The following is a 16,704-nucleotide window of genomic DNA, read 5'->3' on the forward strand; positions in this document are numbered from 1 at the left end:
ATAGTTTTTTCATTTCCAAACTTCCTTTAATGACTCTTGAGCCATGAATCATTGTCATCTAATTATCATTACACAGTTGAATGAAAGTATGGCCCTTCATGTTTTTAGTATATTAAAAATCTTTTTTTTAATCAACAGACTTGAACCTGTTTAGTGCTTTTAGTGCTTAATGCTTTTAGTCATTTGTTAATTTATCAAGCACTTTTCTGGATTACCTATTGTTTTCTCGATTTCATTGTGTTTATTTATTTGTGCTATAGTTTTTACAATTTTTATAATTATTATGTCTAGATTAATAATAAAGTTACCAACATTCATTTACATTTATTAAGTAGACACTTTTATTCACAATTTGATTGCCTTTAGCCATTTATTCGTTTATAAAGCACTTCTTTATGTATCAAACTGAGGTCTCCGAGATGATTTTCTACATTTAATAATTGTTTGTGTAAAGTTCTGATCTTTTCTACACAACGGCAATCAATTTAAGTGTGTATTTCTGACCTGCTGCCATTGAGAAGATGACAAATGATATGCTGATATTTGGATAAACAGACCTGATTTATAGACTTTGTTCCAGCTGATATAATGTTTTTATTGCATTGTTTGATAAACGTCTTCATAACTATTATGAAGCTGCCAAGGTAAGCCAGACTGACCCACCCATCCGCAAACACTGGGCTCTTATCATACCAGACCGATGACAATCATCACATGCTTCAGAAAACCAGAGGACACACACACACACACACACACACACACACCGGTTCAGTTTCTTCATCCTAATCTCATTCCTCCTCCCACTCTTTCACTCTTTTTGAGAAATGTCAAACAGGTTTCTCTTCCTCTGTGTCATCTTATGTAAAACATCCGAGGGCTTTATGGAAGCATGTTTAATAAATATGAATATGTCCATATGTGTGCATGAGTCTATGCATTTATTATTTGAGTGTGAAGGTTCGAAAGGTTAGATATGCACAATATAGGTACTTCTATACATGTTAATATGCACACCATTTCATAAAAAAAAAGAAAAATGAAAAATGCATATGAAAATGGGACACACCTTTTTTTTTAGTTTTGTTTGTTGAAAACAGTGGAGCAGAAATAATGTACTTCACCTTGAAATGGATTGAGGACAGATAACAAAATACTTGTAACAACATCAGTAACAACAATTGTTATTAATAAAGAAGTTCTATAAAACAAACAACATATTTATATTTCATTTATAATAATAATAATGCCATTTTAAGCTTATTCTTGTTAAACAGGCTGCAGAAATGTATACATTATTATGGCTTTTGGCTTGTGATTCATAGATTTTGAAATGCATGGTTCTGATGGTCGGTGATTCACTATGATTTGCATTTACTGGAATATGTCCAGTTTAATAAGAGAAGGAAGAAATCCACTTTATTTCTATACGTTTCCTTGACTGTGAATGCCATTCATGTTGTTCATCAGATCCTGTCGCCTCCTCCATAGTGAAAAAGGAGTGGCACACACGGCTAAATATGAGCCATGAGCAGGTGGTTCAGTGCCAAACATTCTTTAAAATTCATCAACGCGAACACAAGACGGTCGGTCAGATCCCCTGAACTTCACACGCCAGACGCCTCAAACACACAGGTAACACCGCATTACACATACTGCATTAGAAAACACTGTATAATACGTTTTCATAATTAATTCATTGATCAAAAGGTCATTTTTTTTCATATATGCAATACACTTAAAACAAAAAATGCGTCATTATTGCATGAAACTTTAAAGCAAAGCGTTACAGATGAATAAGGCAAATGAAATTAAAACATATACTACTTTTACATTTAGTGATTTAGCAGACGATTTTATTGAAAGTTACTTACAGATGAGGACAGTGGAAGCAATCAAAATCAACAAAAGAGCAATGATATACAAGCATTATAACACGTTTCAGCTAGCTTATTGCATTACACATAGCAATGATTTTTTAAATAATATAATAAATAAAAGAAAACAGAAAGGATAGAAAAAGAATAGAGCAAGCTAGTGTTAGAGGTCTTTTTTGCTTTTGTTAACTGTAGTGTTATAAATGAAAGGAAAACAGATCGAATACAAAAAGTTTAGAAAGCTAGTTAGTTTTTGTTTTAAAGAAAAGAAGCAGCAAATTAATAGAGTGCAAGTCTGAAAGGGACAAGTGTTTTTTAACGTTTTATTTATTACTAAAAATAAATTATATTACATTATTTCACCACCTGACTGATTACTTTAAGAATTGCAAAAAAAAAAAAACAACAACAAAAAAAATTGTTAGCCTAATACTTTTTTCTGAAATGTTTTATGTAAATAATGCATTATATAATTAAATGTGCACTAACTTGCATAGATTTCCAGAAAATAAATCTTACATAAAGCCAGGTCCAAAAACCGTTTGTTTGATTTTGTTGACCTATTAGAGTCAAAGGTTTTTACGGAGCTGTCCTTGAATCATTTTATCTCTCCATAAATCAGAAAATATTCAACAGCCAGAAAACGAATTTTCACTATGGGTTTATTAATAAAACAGTGTATAAAACCAGGCAAATTATATACAGTATGAACAAATCTCTCTATAAAAATGTTTAGAATATAGACAGGAGTACAGTTTTAAAACATTGTGTATGTAAGTGCTGCTAAAGTAAACTTTTTGTTTTGTTTTATTCATTATTTTTTAAAAGACATTTAAAAATAGCATTATGTTTGACATCTCCAGACACAAATAGAATGTTTATGCAATAATAAACTCAATATAGGTGAACGATATAAGAAAAAAAACCTCAGTAAAAAAAACCTTCAGAATAGTAAAACTGCAAGTTTTTTTTTAGTGTTCAGGTAATTTAAAGCCTTGGCAACATTCTTTTTAAAGGTGTGGTTGATTGCGATTTCACTTTTTTATCGTTTGTTAGTGTGTAATGTTGCTGTTTGAGCATAAACAATATCTGCAAAGTTACTGTGCTCAAAGTTCAATGCAAACAGAGATATCAACTTTTAAAATTCTGGCAGTTTAATGCCTACAAAAATGGATGGTAAAGGACTACAACAAGCTTCTTCCCAGGTCATGACCCCAGATAAGCTCCGCCCCCAGGAATACACAACAAAGGTTACAAATTGTGCTGCTTTAGAGAATAGGAAGAGAAAACTAGGGGTGCACGTAAAGAATCTGTGCATATATGAGTCACGATTCTGTCTTCTAATGATTCTAGTGGATTCAGACGTTACAAAACCAGTGTTCTGAAGCAGTGGTTCTCAATCCTGTTCTTCATGTCGCCCTGCTTTTTTTTGTTTTTTTTTTTATGTGAAAAATAATGTGTTTTTTTTTTTAAAACGAAGCATGAACACAGGTTAGATTGCACGCCATGAACACAATCAAGCCTGGAAAAAAACAACAGTCAACCACCCCTTTAACATAATTAATATAAAACGGATTACACTTAGTTAATAGTAGCTATAAAACAGGAAAATCAGAAATGTCAAAGAACGCTGATACATATATTTTGAGCATGCATATTTAAATATGCATGAATTTGAAACGTATTTATTGCTTAATTAATACTGAAAGTTGTTGTAGAACAGTTTTTCTCTCATTAGCATGCTCATTAATAACACTGTGAGAGCAGATTGTTGTTCGTTCATCGGTTTAGACATGTTGAAGAGTCAGTTACAGCAGCTGGGTGATGTCATGTGCTTTATTCAGGTGTGAGAGTAAGAGCCGTCTTTTGTGCAAGAACTATGTTAATGACTTGACATTCTGTGTGGGAGGTGATGGGTGTCAAAGAAGCTAAAAGTCTTTATAATGATTTTATAATCGTACTATTAAAGGCTGGACTACATTAGATTACTAAAAAGACTAAAAAACACGCAACTTGTTGCTAGATGCGTGGCAAAGATAGAAGAATTTTGTTCATGTATATTTAGTTTGAATAAGAACACTAAGAGTTTGGATGCATTCATTGATTCTTTATTGTGACCATTTTCCATTTGTTAGAATAGTAGTAAAGTCATGAAGACTCGGTTAGAAACAACATGAGGTGCATTCTGGGAACACTAGAGAATGACACTTCCTTCTCCATCTGACTCAGCTAAAGTTCAGCTTTGTAGAGAAATTCTTATGTAGGCACAAGGTGTGAAAATAGGAATTTTGATTGTGTTCATTTATTTTACTTTTACATTTATTCATTTAGCAGACACTTCAATCCAAAGCAACTAATCTTATTTTATTTACTGTATACCTGTATAATTTTCAGTTGTAAAGTGAATTATTAAAATGTATTATTACAAATATATTCATATTATTTATTCATTATCTTCATTATTATATATTAGATCTTATTTAATTAAATTCATTTATTTTGAATACTATTTATTCATATGTTATTTCATATTAACTGCAAGGATATGAAATGTAAATACATAAATACATTTATGTATCATAATTCTATTTATTAATTTTATTTAACAATTATTTATATTTGCATTAATTTGACCTTTTATTAATGTATGTGTTAAAATGTAATTATTTTATTGAAATTTGTTTATATTTTATTTATTATAATTTATTGATTTACTTCTTAAATTTATTAAATATTTATTCATATTATATTAGGATTTTTATTTATTTATTTATTTGAAGCATTTGGCATATTCATGTATTCTTCCCTTCTGTATTTCAGGCTGTTTGTCGAAATGTCTAGTTTTAACCCCAGCACCGCTGGAGGACCCCGTGGGACATCAGCTGCTTCAGGTGAGAAGGAATGATGCATAAATAAACAAAACCTCATTGTGCAAAAGAATAAAAATGTATAAAACTGCATTTTATTTCGGTCCACTATTGCTGGAAAACACTAAGATCTGATGCTCTAAATTGGATGAACTTAGGTCTGTGTGTCTGAATGTTTTCTCTCTTCTTCTCAGACAAGCTTCTGATGGTTCGTTCGGTCGACCTCCTGAAATCCAAGGATGGGGCGAACCGACGCGAGCATCACACAGACGCTTACTTCAGCGACAAGCTGATCGTCCGCAGAGGACAGACCTTCCAGATGTGGATCGAGCTCTCCAGACCCTTCAACCCCAAATCAGACAAACTACAGCTGCAGCTGAAGTTAGGTGAGAGAGTCGCGGTCACAAAACCTGTTTGACAAGTCTTTTTCTGTTCTGTTTAATCTCACAAGGATTTCAGAAATTACTCATTTCACCTTTTGAAATGATTTGTGCGTATCTTCATTTGACGTTCTAAGACGTTAAACATCACAGACTCAAGTCTGGACTTGTCTGGATTCCCTCTTGAGTTTGTTTAGTGAATATTTTTCATATTACTTTTCTTTCCCACCACTGACAGTGTGTTTCTTTGCATTATTAGATCTGGGGATGTGTTGAGCAACATTTTGTTTTAGGCCTAGAATTAAAATCACCATTAAACTCACAGAAGAGCAGAAGTGAAATTAGAATAAAATCAGCATCAGAACATATTATTGGGGTGTTGTGTGTTTATTAAATAAACACATTTAAAAGAAACTTGAATAATTTGAAAAAAAATATTACAAAATATTTATTAAAAATATATTTATTTTATTTCAGTTAGTTGGTAAGTCAGCATTTCTTATCTATCTTAAACTAAAAATGAAACAAAAATGAATTAAATCTATATAGACACATTAAAAAGTAATACATTATAAAATAACGAAAACTAAATAAACTAAAAATGAAAAATATAAACATTAATAAAAAAAACTAATCGAAGAAATGAATACAAATTATAGTAGTAAAATTCCCTGAAAATAATCACATTTCTGAAAAATCTGAATCTGTATCACAATGTGAATTAAATCAGAATCAGAAATAAAAGCAGTACCAGAAGAACAACTTGAATAAGAATTAATAATCAGTGCATAATAGAATGCATAATAGAAATTCAGAATTAAAATGACGCAATCATTAATAAAAACAAACAAATAAATAAATAAATCAGAACCAAAATCTTACAGAGACAATAAGGTGTAACTTGTGTTTTGTTGTATTTTTTATGTTGAAACTCTTTCTGTATTCAACCGTCACTCATAAAACATAAACATGCAGTGATTACGGAAATGAAAGCATGTTTTTCATCGTCTGAATCACAAATCAGTGTGTGCCAAAGACAGACAGATGCCCAGACATTCTGACGGTTAGTTCAATTATCTCGCTCTTCATTCAGAAGAGAAGAACTGACAGATGAATATATTCACTGGTGATGGATGTGAGTCATGACGTAGTTGGGTTTGGGCCAGGACTGGTTATTATGTTGAGTCTCCTTTATTAATAGATCTGCATCCGAGTCACTGACAGATGATTTATTATTAGATTAAATCATTAAAACATTGTTCATCTAACGTTTCCACGTCGTTGTGTTCTTGACACAGATCCCATCTTCAGCAGTAGTCCAGGGATTCGCATCTCTGTGCCGTTAGTGGACGTCCTGGAAGACGGCCGCTGGGAGATGAAGATGGTGGAGCAGAAAGACAAGCGTGTGCGGCTGGCGGTCAACACTCTTCCGTCCGCCTCCATTGGCCGCTACAGGGTGACCGTCGAATGTTTCTCCCCGAGGGGCAAGCTGCTGTTCCCCTGCACCCCAAACGACATCTACATGCTCTTCAACCCCTGGTGTGAAGGTATGGAGTCTACAGAAGACAATCACACTCGTTTCCACCTGATTTACCTGAATGAAGTAACACCACACTGATCTGCCTCTCCTCAGATGACCCCGTGTTTCTGGATAATGAAGAGGAAAGGAAAGAGTATGTTTTGAACAGCATGGGCAGAATTTACTACGGAACCGAGCAGCAGATTGGAGCCAGAACGTGGAATTTCGCCCAGGTCTGAAAACACAATTCCATTGTAGAGAGTGACATTTATTTATTAGGGATGTCCCAATCAGTTTTGTTCTTTTGTTTTGTGCCCCCGATCATATCCAAGTCATTGAATATTGAATATCTAACACCCAAGACAGAGACGCGATCCAATATGTGTAAATATGATATGATATGATATGATATGATATGATATGATATATGATATGATATGATATGATATGATATAATATATGATATATGATATATGATATATGATATATGATATATGATATGATATGATATGATATGATATGATGTGATATGATATATGATATATGATATATGATATATGATATGATATTATATGATATATGATATATGACATATGATATGATATGTTATGATATGATATGATATGATATGATATGATATGATATGATATGATATGATATGATATATGATATGATATATGATATGTGATATATGATATGATATGATATTATATGATATATGACATATGATATGATATGATATATGATATATGATATATGATATATGATATATGATATATGATATGATATATGATATATGATATATGATATGATATGATATGATATGATATGATATGATATATGATATATGATATATGATATGATATGATATGATATATGATATGATATGATATGATATGATATGATATGATATGATATGATATATGATATATGATATATGATATATGATATGATATGATATGATATGATATGATATGATATGATATATGATATGATATGATATGATATGATATGATATGATATGATATATGATATATGATATGATAATATAATATCACAAGACACTCTCTCTCTATGCACACACTATATTAAGATGTTTGTAGATGTGAATGTTACAATGGTAAACACTGTAAATGAACTGTGTGGAATTATGAAATTATGAATATGGGACTGCTGATTTAATTTTTTTTTTTTTTTTGCGGTACAATAAGCAGAATAATTGCAACGCATGTTCATCCTTGAGATCGGTTCGGGACATCCCTATTATTTATTTCTTTTATTTTGTTATTATGCAATAGTTTTATCAGTTTGAACAGATTTTATAATTATACAGTTCTACGTCATGTTTAAGGATTTTTCTTGTGTTTTCTTGTGTTCCTTGTTCTCCTGCTCTGGGGTTGCTGTCGTTGTTGTTGCTATTATTATGCAACTGTTTTATCGGTTTGAACAGATACTATTATCTATAGTTCAATTATTATAATATAGCTGCTGCTGCTGTTGTTGTCAATTTGCAATTGTTGCATTTGCAATATATTATTCGTATTAATGCTGTTATTAATATGTGTTTTTTTTTTCAGTTTCACTCCGATTCTATGATTATTTATGATTCTGTTTTTATGAATATTACTTGTATTTAGTGTTTGTCTGATCAGTTTGAACAGGACGTCCTGGAAGCATGTCTGTTCCTGCTGGAGAGGGGTCAGGTCGCTGTGACCGAATGGAGAGATCCAGTGATCGTGTCCAGAACGATATCTGCTCTGGTGAGTCACATTCACATCACATCAACATAGATTCAGTAGAAATCATGAATATGACACTGATTTGAGAAGGTCAATTACAGTCGACAGCATGTGTTAGCTTTAGGTTGATGGGAATCTATCTTTTTCAAGACTATACATGTTGAAGACGAGAGCCGGGGCTTGTTTGTTTACAGAAACACATGCTTTTTCTTTCATCGAGACACATATTCTCCTCTGTCTCCTCTGGTACAGGTCCAAACATCATTAGTGTAGAGATATGTCCTCAGACGTCACATTTGACCTTTGCAGTCTTGGTTTTTAAGACTTCTTACAAATGTCTTACATAATCAATCTACAACATAAACACCCATGTTACAAATATACACTCCTTTTTAAAAGTTTGTAGTTGGTAAGATGTTTTTAATGTATTCAAAGTCTTTTCTGCTCAATGAGGCTGCATTTATTTGATCAAAAATACAGTTTCTTTGTGAATGTTTTAAAATGTATTTTATTTCTGTGATTTCTGCATCATTACTCCAGTCTTCAGTGTCACATGATCTTCAGAAATCATGAAAATATCTTGATTCATTTCTCCAGAAATATTTCTGATTATTATTTTGTTGAAACCGTGATGCGTTTTATTTTTCAGGATTCACAGATGAATAAAAAGTTCAAATGTACAGCATTTATTCGAAATATAAATCCCTTTTAACATTATAAATGTCTTTACTGTCACTTTTAAACCATTTAATGTATCATTGCTAAATAAAAGTATTAATATATTTTAATAAAATGTATTAAATGATTGAACTTTAGAACAACAGTGTAAATTAAATTAAAAAGGGGTAATAAAGAACATTTTAAAGTTAATTTTTAGAAGTTACTTTTACAGAAATCTGCTTGATTGATCTTTTCATGAAACAAATTGTCAGTAAGTATAAAAATAACAGTAGAAGATACTGATTTGATTTACTTCTGATAAACTATACATCGTTAAATAATGTCCACAAAAACAGTTCAGTCATTATACAATATTCTTCGCATAAGCATTAAAAAATTATATTAATTTGATTTAATAATTTCTCGCGTTCTCACATCTTTCCTGATATTTTAAGATGAAGCACCTTTGGGTCTAAAAAGTCAAGTAAGATGCATGTTTCAAGAAATGAAAAGATGCATGATTGAAGAAATGAAAAGATGCATGATTGAAGAAATGAAAAGATGCATGATTGAAGAAATGAAAAGATGCATGATTCAAGAAATGAAAAGATGCATGATTCAAGAAATGAAAAGATGCATGATTGAAGAAATGAAAAGATGCATGATTGAAGAGATGAAAAGATGCATGATTCAAGAAATGAAAAGATGCATGATTGAAGAAATGAAAAGATGCATGATTCAAGAAATGAAAAGATGCATGATTGAAGAAATGAAAAGATGCATGATTGAAGAAATGAAAAGATGCATGATTGAAGAAATGAAAAGATGCATGATTGAAGAAATGAAAAGATGCATGATTGAAGAAATGAAAAGATGCATGATTGAAGAAATGAAAAGATGCATGATTGAAGAAATGAAAAGATGCATGATTGAAGAAATGAAAAGATGCATGATTGAAGAAATGAAAAGATGCATGATTCAAGAAATGAAAAGATGCATGATTGAAGAAATGAAAAGATGCATGATTCAAGAAATGAAAAGATGCATGATTGAAGAAATGAAAAGATGCATGATTCAAGAAATGAAAAGATGCATGATTGAAGAAATGAAAAGATGCATGATTGAAGAAATGAAAAGATGCATGATTGAAGAAATGAAAAGATGCATGATTGAAGAAATGAAAAGATGCATGATTGAAGAAATGAAAAGATGCATGATTGAAGAAATGAAAAGATGCATGATTGAAGAAATGAAAAGATGCATGATTGAAGAAATGAAAAGATGCATGATTGAAGAAATGAAAAGATGCATGATTGAAGAAATGAAAAGATGCATGATTGAAGAGATGAAAAGCGCTGGTTTTTTTAAAGTGTTTCTGTTGTTCTGCGACAGGTGAACACCAATGATGACCGTGGTGTGCTGATGGGTAACTGGTCAGACAGCTATGAAGACGGGACGAGTCCCACCGCCTGGACCGGGAGCGGGGACATCCTGAGACAGTATTACAAAAGCTCAGGGAAGCCTGTCAAATTTGGCCAGTGCTGGGTTTATGCAGGAGTCACCACGTCTGGTACGCTTGGATATGTTTTTATCACTGTCAGCAGCAAAAACAAAAAAAACCTTTATACCTTGTGTATCGTAATTGAAATCTACAGCCGCAAACATGCAGACAAAAATGATGCAAAATATACTCAATCATGTGTTCAGATGTTTTCCTTCCTCTGGTCTAAAGGAGAATTCTGTTTAAAAAAAAAACTATGCATTTGAGCAAAAACTTGAAATGTTACAGTATGATGTACAGTATGAACAAACCCATCAGTAAAAACCTAGAATACAGAGAGGAATAAAACTGCTAAGTTTGGTGTATAAAAGTGCTGCTGAAATGGAGAAAAAAACTTCTAAAAATCTAAATCTACAGCCGCAAATAGATAAAGTGCATTAATAAAATCAGGTAAATAACCTATAGACAAACCTCTCAGTAAACATCTTCAGAATATAAACAGGAAGTTTTGTGTTTGTAAGTGCTACTGAAATGAGGAAGAAGAAAAATATCTTTAAAGATATGTATTGTAATTGAAATCTATAGAAGCAAATAGATAAAATGCAATAGAATAAACACTTAGGTATATTTTAGATGTTTTCTTTTCACTAGTGTTAATGAAGACATGCTATGGACGCAAAATAGCCCAAAACATGAAAAGAAAACTATAATTTTGCCTGTAGTGTCTTGCCTTAAGCTGTTCATCATCAGGGCAACTCTAACACTGTGTTTGCAATTTTTGGACCATTTACAGTTCAGAGTGAATATTTTTGTAATGTTCTTTCCGTTTCTCTCTCAGTGTTGAGATGTCTTGGTATTCCCACCCGTTGTGTGACCAACTTCAGTTCTGCTCACGACACGGACCTTTCTTTGAGCACAGACATTTATCTTGATGAGAAACTAGAGCTTATCAAAGACGAGACCAGCGATTCTGTCTGGTATGATAACAACCATCACCTCTTAAGTGCCCTTTACTCTCATTAATGTCATCAGTGTCAGGGTCACGTTAAACCTGGTCTTTCTAAACTGTGTAAAATTAATGCTTGGAAATTTTAATGTGACAGATACTGTCCGTTCTCAAAAACAGCGATCATTACTGACACTTTACATTAATATGGCACCAGGGTTAATAGTCAACAAAAATTAAAACCACTTGAAATGTTAATGAAATAACTTAAACTTATTTTATTTCAGTTAGTTGCCAAGGCAAGGTTTCTAATTTTCCTTAAGTTTAACATTAAGTATTAAAACAACTAAATAAATAATGAACAATATTATTTAAAAAACAAAACAAAAGAAGACAAAATAAATAAAAAAATAAACAAACTTTATAGATGTTTAAACTAATTAAAACAAATGGCAAAACACAACAAATTTAAGAAAATTTTTAATAAATGTAATATGAAAATGTAAAATCAAAATATTTACAAAACTTATAATATTAATGACATTCAAATAAAATGGTGTATAACACTTTAGTGTCTCTTTTTGTTTTCAAAGTATTAGAGCTAGAATTGTTTTGGGGGAAACTAATAAATATGTTTAATAAACTAACGTTTAACACAAACTTAACCTAGCATGAAAAATAGCTAGCTTTATTTCTTGGAATTACGTGGAATATAGAATGCATCAGTTTTTTAATTGATTATTTATTGCTAATATGTTTAGTGCATTTGATTTTCAGGGTTATTTAATTGTGTGTGTTTTAAAAACACAAGATCACACAAATCAATATTGAAAAAAAAAAAGCTGAAAGTATTTCGTTTGAGGTTGACGGTCATGATTTTTTGACCTCATGTCAGTGTCTATGCTTCAATCCCAGTTTTAATCAAAGCCTGTTCAAGTGTGTTTGTGTAAGTTGGTGACTAACAGTAAACTCTCACGCTGGCTGTGTGTCTCTGTAGGAACTTCCACGTGTGGAACGAGGCTTGGATGACGCGCCCAGATCTCCCGGCGGGTAACGGTGGATGGCAGGTGGTGGACGCGACCCCTCAAGAGCTCAGCCAGGGGTCATACCGCTGCGGTCCCACCCCTGTCTCTGCCGTCCGCAACGGACAAGTCCATCTGAAATACGACACGCCTTTCGTCTTCGCTGAAGTGAGCGCTTCATACACACTCTTCCACTTATTTGTATCTGACAACAAAAACATCTACTGAATGGTTGAATTGGTTTCTCTGTGCGTCTCAGGTGAACAGTGACAGGATCTACTGGCAGAAGAAAGCTGATGGAAGTTTAAGTCAGGTTCACGTGGAGAAGAACTCCATCGGTCAGAGCATCAGCACTAAAGCTGTGGGATCTGATGCTCGGGTGGACATCACACACCTCTACAAATACCCAGAAGGTCACAAAACAAATGCAACTAGAGCTGCCTCCTTGTATCTGATTGTATCAGTCTAGAGTGATAGTCAATGTCAAAAAGAGCAAATGGTAGAAGCAGATGAACTCAAAACATCTAGGGCAAAGGTTTGATTTTGGCATTGACAGAGTAAGATATAATAACTCACACTCCTCTTATTGTCTATTCATCTCCATCAGGTTCAGAGGAGGAGCGCATAGCTGTGGAAACAGCCAGTCGTTTCGGCTCCAAGCCGACGTTGTATCTGTCGCCCACCGACAACGACGTGAGCATTGAGATCGTCATGAACGGGGCAGGACCTCGTATCGGTGAAGACGCCAAACTCTCCATCGTCCTGAAGAACACGAGCTCAAAGCAGCGCGCGGCCAGTCTCCTGTACGAGGTGATGGTCATGTACTACACTGGAGTGATGAAAGACACCGTGAAGAAAGACCGGATTACTGTCGACCTCAAACCACAAGAGAGTGAGTGGAGTCTGACTATTAAACCTTCTCATCACAGACCTTTTTCTGATTATCGTGCCCCATAACGTATGAATCAGTAGCTGCTTTTGTCAATCACTTGATGATGAGCCCTACTTGCAGTTGGGATTCAGAGTTCATCTACAAATTGTAGCTTTAGACCCTTAAAAGGCCATCTTTGTGCCTTATTTACCTCTAAAAAGTGCATATCAGTACCTTAGAGTCATAACACCTGATCTTAAGGCACTACGATGAATTTTTTAGGTGCAAACAACTTCTCCAAAGGTACAATTTTTGTAAATTTTGTTTGAGATTGTATTAATGCTTATTTTTAATTAGGACTGCAAAACAATAAATCACGATTAATCACATTCAAAATAAAAGTTTATGATTGCATACAATATGTGTGTGTACTATGTATATTTTTATGTACTGTATAGATAAATACACACACTTATGTAAAATATTTGTATTATACTTGTTTATATTATTTTTTATTACTTATTTATATTATATATAAATATTTTATATATAAATCGAACACATTTTTCCTTAATATATACATGTGTCTATTTACATATACATGATAAATATACACAGTATACATAGTACATAAACAAACTTTTATTTTGAATGGAATTGATCACGATTAATACATTTGCAGCTCTATTTTAATCGAATTTTAAATTAGATCAAGTTCATGAACTGTATGAAGCGACCTGATATGCATATACTAATTTGAATTATATGTGAGTGAGAGGGCGATGAAACATTCATTGCAGACTTAAAAAAAAGGTGTTTCTTACACATATTGAAAAAAAGTGTAACATGACTAATTTGTCATTATTATGGGCAGTGAGCAAATATGAGGAGACCTGTAGTGGATTTCTATGCATAATAACATATAGTTCTCATTATAATTGTTTTATCATCTTCATTAATGTCATGCTCCTTTATCGCCCTTCAGCCAAGATTATTCCCTGGACTCTGCAGTATGAGGAGTACATGAACCATCTGGTGGACCAGGGCGCTCTGATGCTCTCGGTGACCGGTCGGGTCAATCAGACCAAACAGATTCTGGCCACACAGTTCAACTTCAGACTGCGCACACCAGACCTCATCATCAAAGTACGTCAATGAGACACTAACTCTATAACTCATGCTGCCAAAATTAGCACATTAATGCAGGCGATTTGACTTTATCATTTTACATTTAAGAGCGAACAAAACTACGAGCATGTGTGAGAGCAGCAGCAGCAGCTCTTAAAGTAACAGGCACTAATCATAACAGGAGTACTCGTGTGACTTGTGCACTATGTCTTTCTAAAGTCACCTGATTATTTGTGTGTGGAACAGGCTACATCTAAGTTCATTTCCTCCATTGTGGCTCTCAGATCTGATTCTCATTTAATCCTGAGTTCACTGATGTGTGTTTGTACTGTTTCAGCCTCTAGAGGACGCTGTGGTGGGGAAGGAGTTGACCGTCCAGATCACGTTCCAGAACCCGCTGTCACAAGTGTTGAAGAGCGTTTTGTTCCGTATAGAGGGATTGGGAATGCAGAGCATCCGAATGATCGAACATGGGTAAGACTTTCAGTGTTTAAAAGCGTTTTCATTTCAGGTGTGCTGACGTATAGTAACAGTGCTACATCAGAAATGATACACCGTGTTTAAAGAGAGAAAAACTTCCAGTAAGTTTATATTCTGGTTCTGTCTGTCAGTGATGTGGAGAAGCTTGCGAAGGTTACACTGATGGAGAAGTTTGTCCCAACCGTGTCCGGCTCTCAGAAACTCCTGGCGTCGATGGACTGCCGTCTGCTCACTCAAGTGCACGGATTCGCTGATATTGTGGTGAAACCAGAGTAAAAAAAGCACTATCAATGTAAAGCCTTCTAATGCTCTGTTTACTTGTAAGAATGTTAAGTTTAATAGACTAATTTATATGAAACTGATGCACGTCAATAATAAAGATCCTCTTTTTTCGTATTTTGTCTCTTTGTACTAACTTTTATGTGAACAGATCTTCGGTCATGAACTGAAGTCATTCTCTAATGTGCATTTGCATAATAATGAACAAGTTAATTTATTTGGATTTTAATGTTTTTTATTCACAAGCAATATTGTCTTTATTCAGTTGCTGTTATATAAAGAAGAATTTTACATGTAATTCCATGATGAAAAAATGTCTTTACAAATTATTATAATTATAAGTATTATTAAATGTGGAAATTAACATGAAAAAAAAAACATGAACAATTGCTGTATAAGTGCAGTTCATTATTAGTTAATGTTAATTAATGTAGTTAACTAATGAACCTTATTTTAAAGTGTTACCGATTTATTACGGTTAAGGTGTACAGTCATACACATAAGCATTATTTTAATAAGAGATAAGAGGGATATAGTTAATAATAAAAATATAGTGCCTATGTGAAGCACATAAACAACTTAACTAGTTTAAATGATTGCATTCTTCAATAGGCTACTGTAGAATTAACAATAGACTCTATAAAACAGATTAACTTACCAATAATAACTCACAATTGTTTATGTTTTAAAAGAATTTAGAAATGTTTGTAGATTGCTTGTTTATTATGTGGTTTGGATGGTGTTACTGTCTGCAAACAATGACAAATATTTTATCCAAAATCGGTGTTCACGCCACCTTATACAATTACTAAAGTTCATTAGCAATTTCTCATCCTACTCCTCTCTAGGTTACAGCAGCGGAGTTAACGCAGGTGTACCACACGGTTATAAGTTATAGTTACGTCATCAGACCTGTGGTCATCGTGACCCTGAGAGGTGTCCCCCCCAGGCGTCCTTTATTTTTCTGTATTGAAGGTGGCAACCCTATACATTATTGTTGCTTCACTATGCCCTGTCTTTCTAAAACATGTTGGTTTTTACAAAGCTCATCATTTTGACAAGCAAGGTGTATGCTGATTGGCCAGCTATCCAGTGCATTTTGATTGGCCGAACTCCTCAAGCGTGTGACAGAAATGTTAAGGCCCTGTAACGTGCTCTGGTTGTTTTTTTATTTTTTTTGCTGTATTTCTCCCCTTGTTATTGGTTTATTCCTGTTTTCCCACTCTCCACTGTTTCTCTGATTTTAGGTGCTGATTGGTCGGTTAATGTGTTCATCATGATTATCCTTATCTTGTAAAACATCCAATCATTAATTGGTGCGAGATAAAAGACGCTGTGGAGAACAGAGGAGGGGGAGCTTGGAGTGTTTGTTGGCCGTGCCAGATTGTTTGAAGCTGCTGTTTAGTGGTGGTTTGTGTTACGGAGCCAACAGAACAGG

General features: G+C 33.5%; 1 protein-coding gene across 1 annotated transcript; it reads left to right on the forward strand.

The window, feature by feature from the left end:
- The first annotated feature begins 1,564 nt into the window (after positions 1-1,564).
- LOC132118562 (protein-glutamine gamma-glutamyltransferase K-like) lies at positions 1,565-15,459 on the forward strand. The gene is made up of 14 exons (XM_059528496.1): positions 1,565-1,632; positions 4,695-4,765; positions 4,936-5,127; positions 6,420-6,668; positions 6,755-6,873; positions 8,293-8,400; positions 10,432-10,609; positions 11,379-11,517; positions 12,484-12,676; positions 12,768-12,921; positions 13,116-13,400; positions 14,365-14,525; positions 14,845-14,981; positions 15,119-15,459. The coding sequence occupies exons 2-14, from the start codon at positions 4,708-4,710 to the stop codon at positions 15,261-15,263; spliced, it is 2,118 nt and encodes a 705-aa protein (XP_059384479.1). The 5' UTR covers positions 1,565-1,632; positions 4,695-4,707; the 3' UTR covers positions 15,264-15,459.
- Positions 15,460-16,704: the final 1,245 nt, after the last annotated feature.

Source organism: Carassius carassius, chromosome 37 (genome assembly GCF_963082965.1).
Source record: "Carassius carassius chromosome 37, fCarCar2.1, whole genome shotgun sequence".
Lineage (NCBI taxonomy): Eukaryota > Metazoa > Chordata > Actinopteri > Cypriniformes > Cyprinidae > Carassius > Carassius carassius.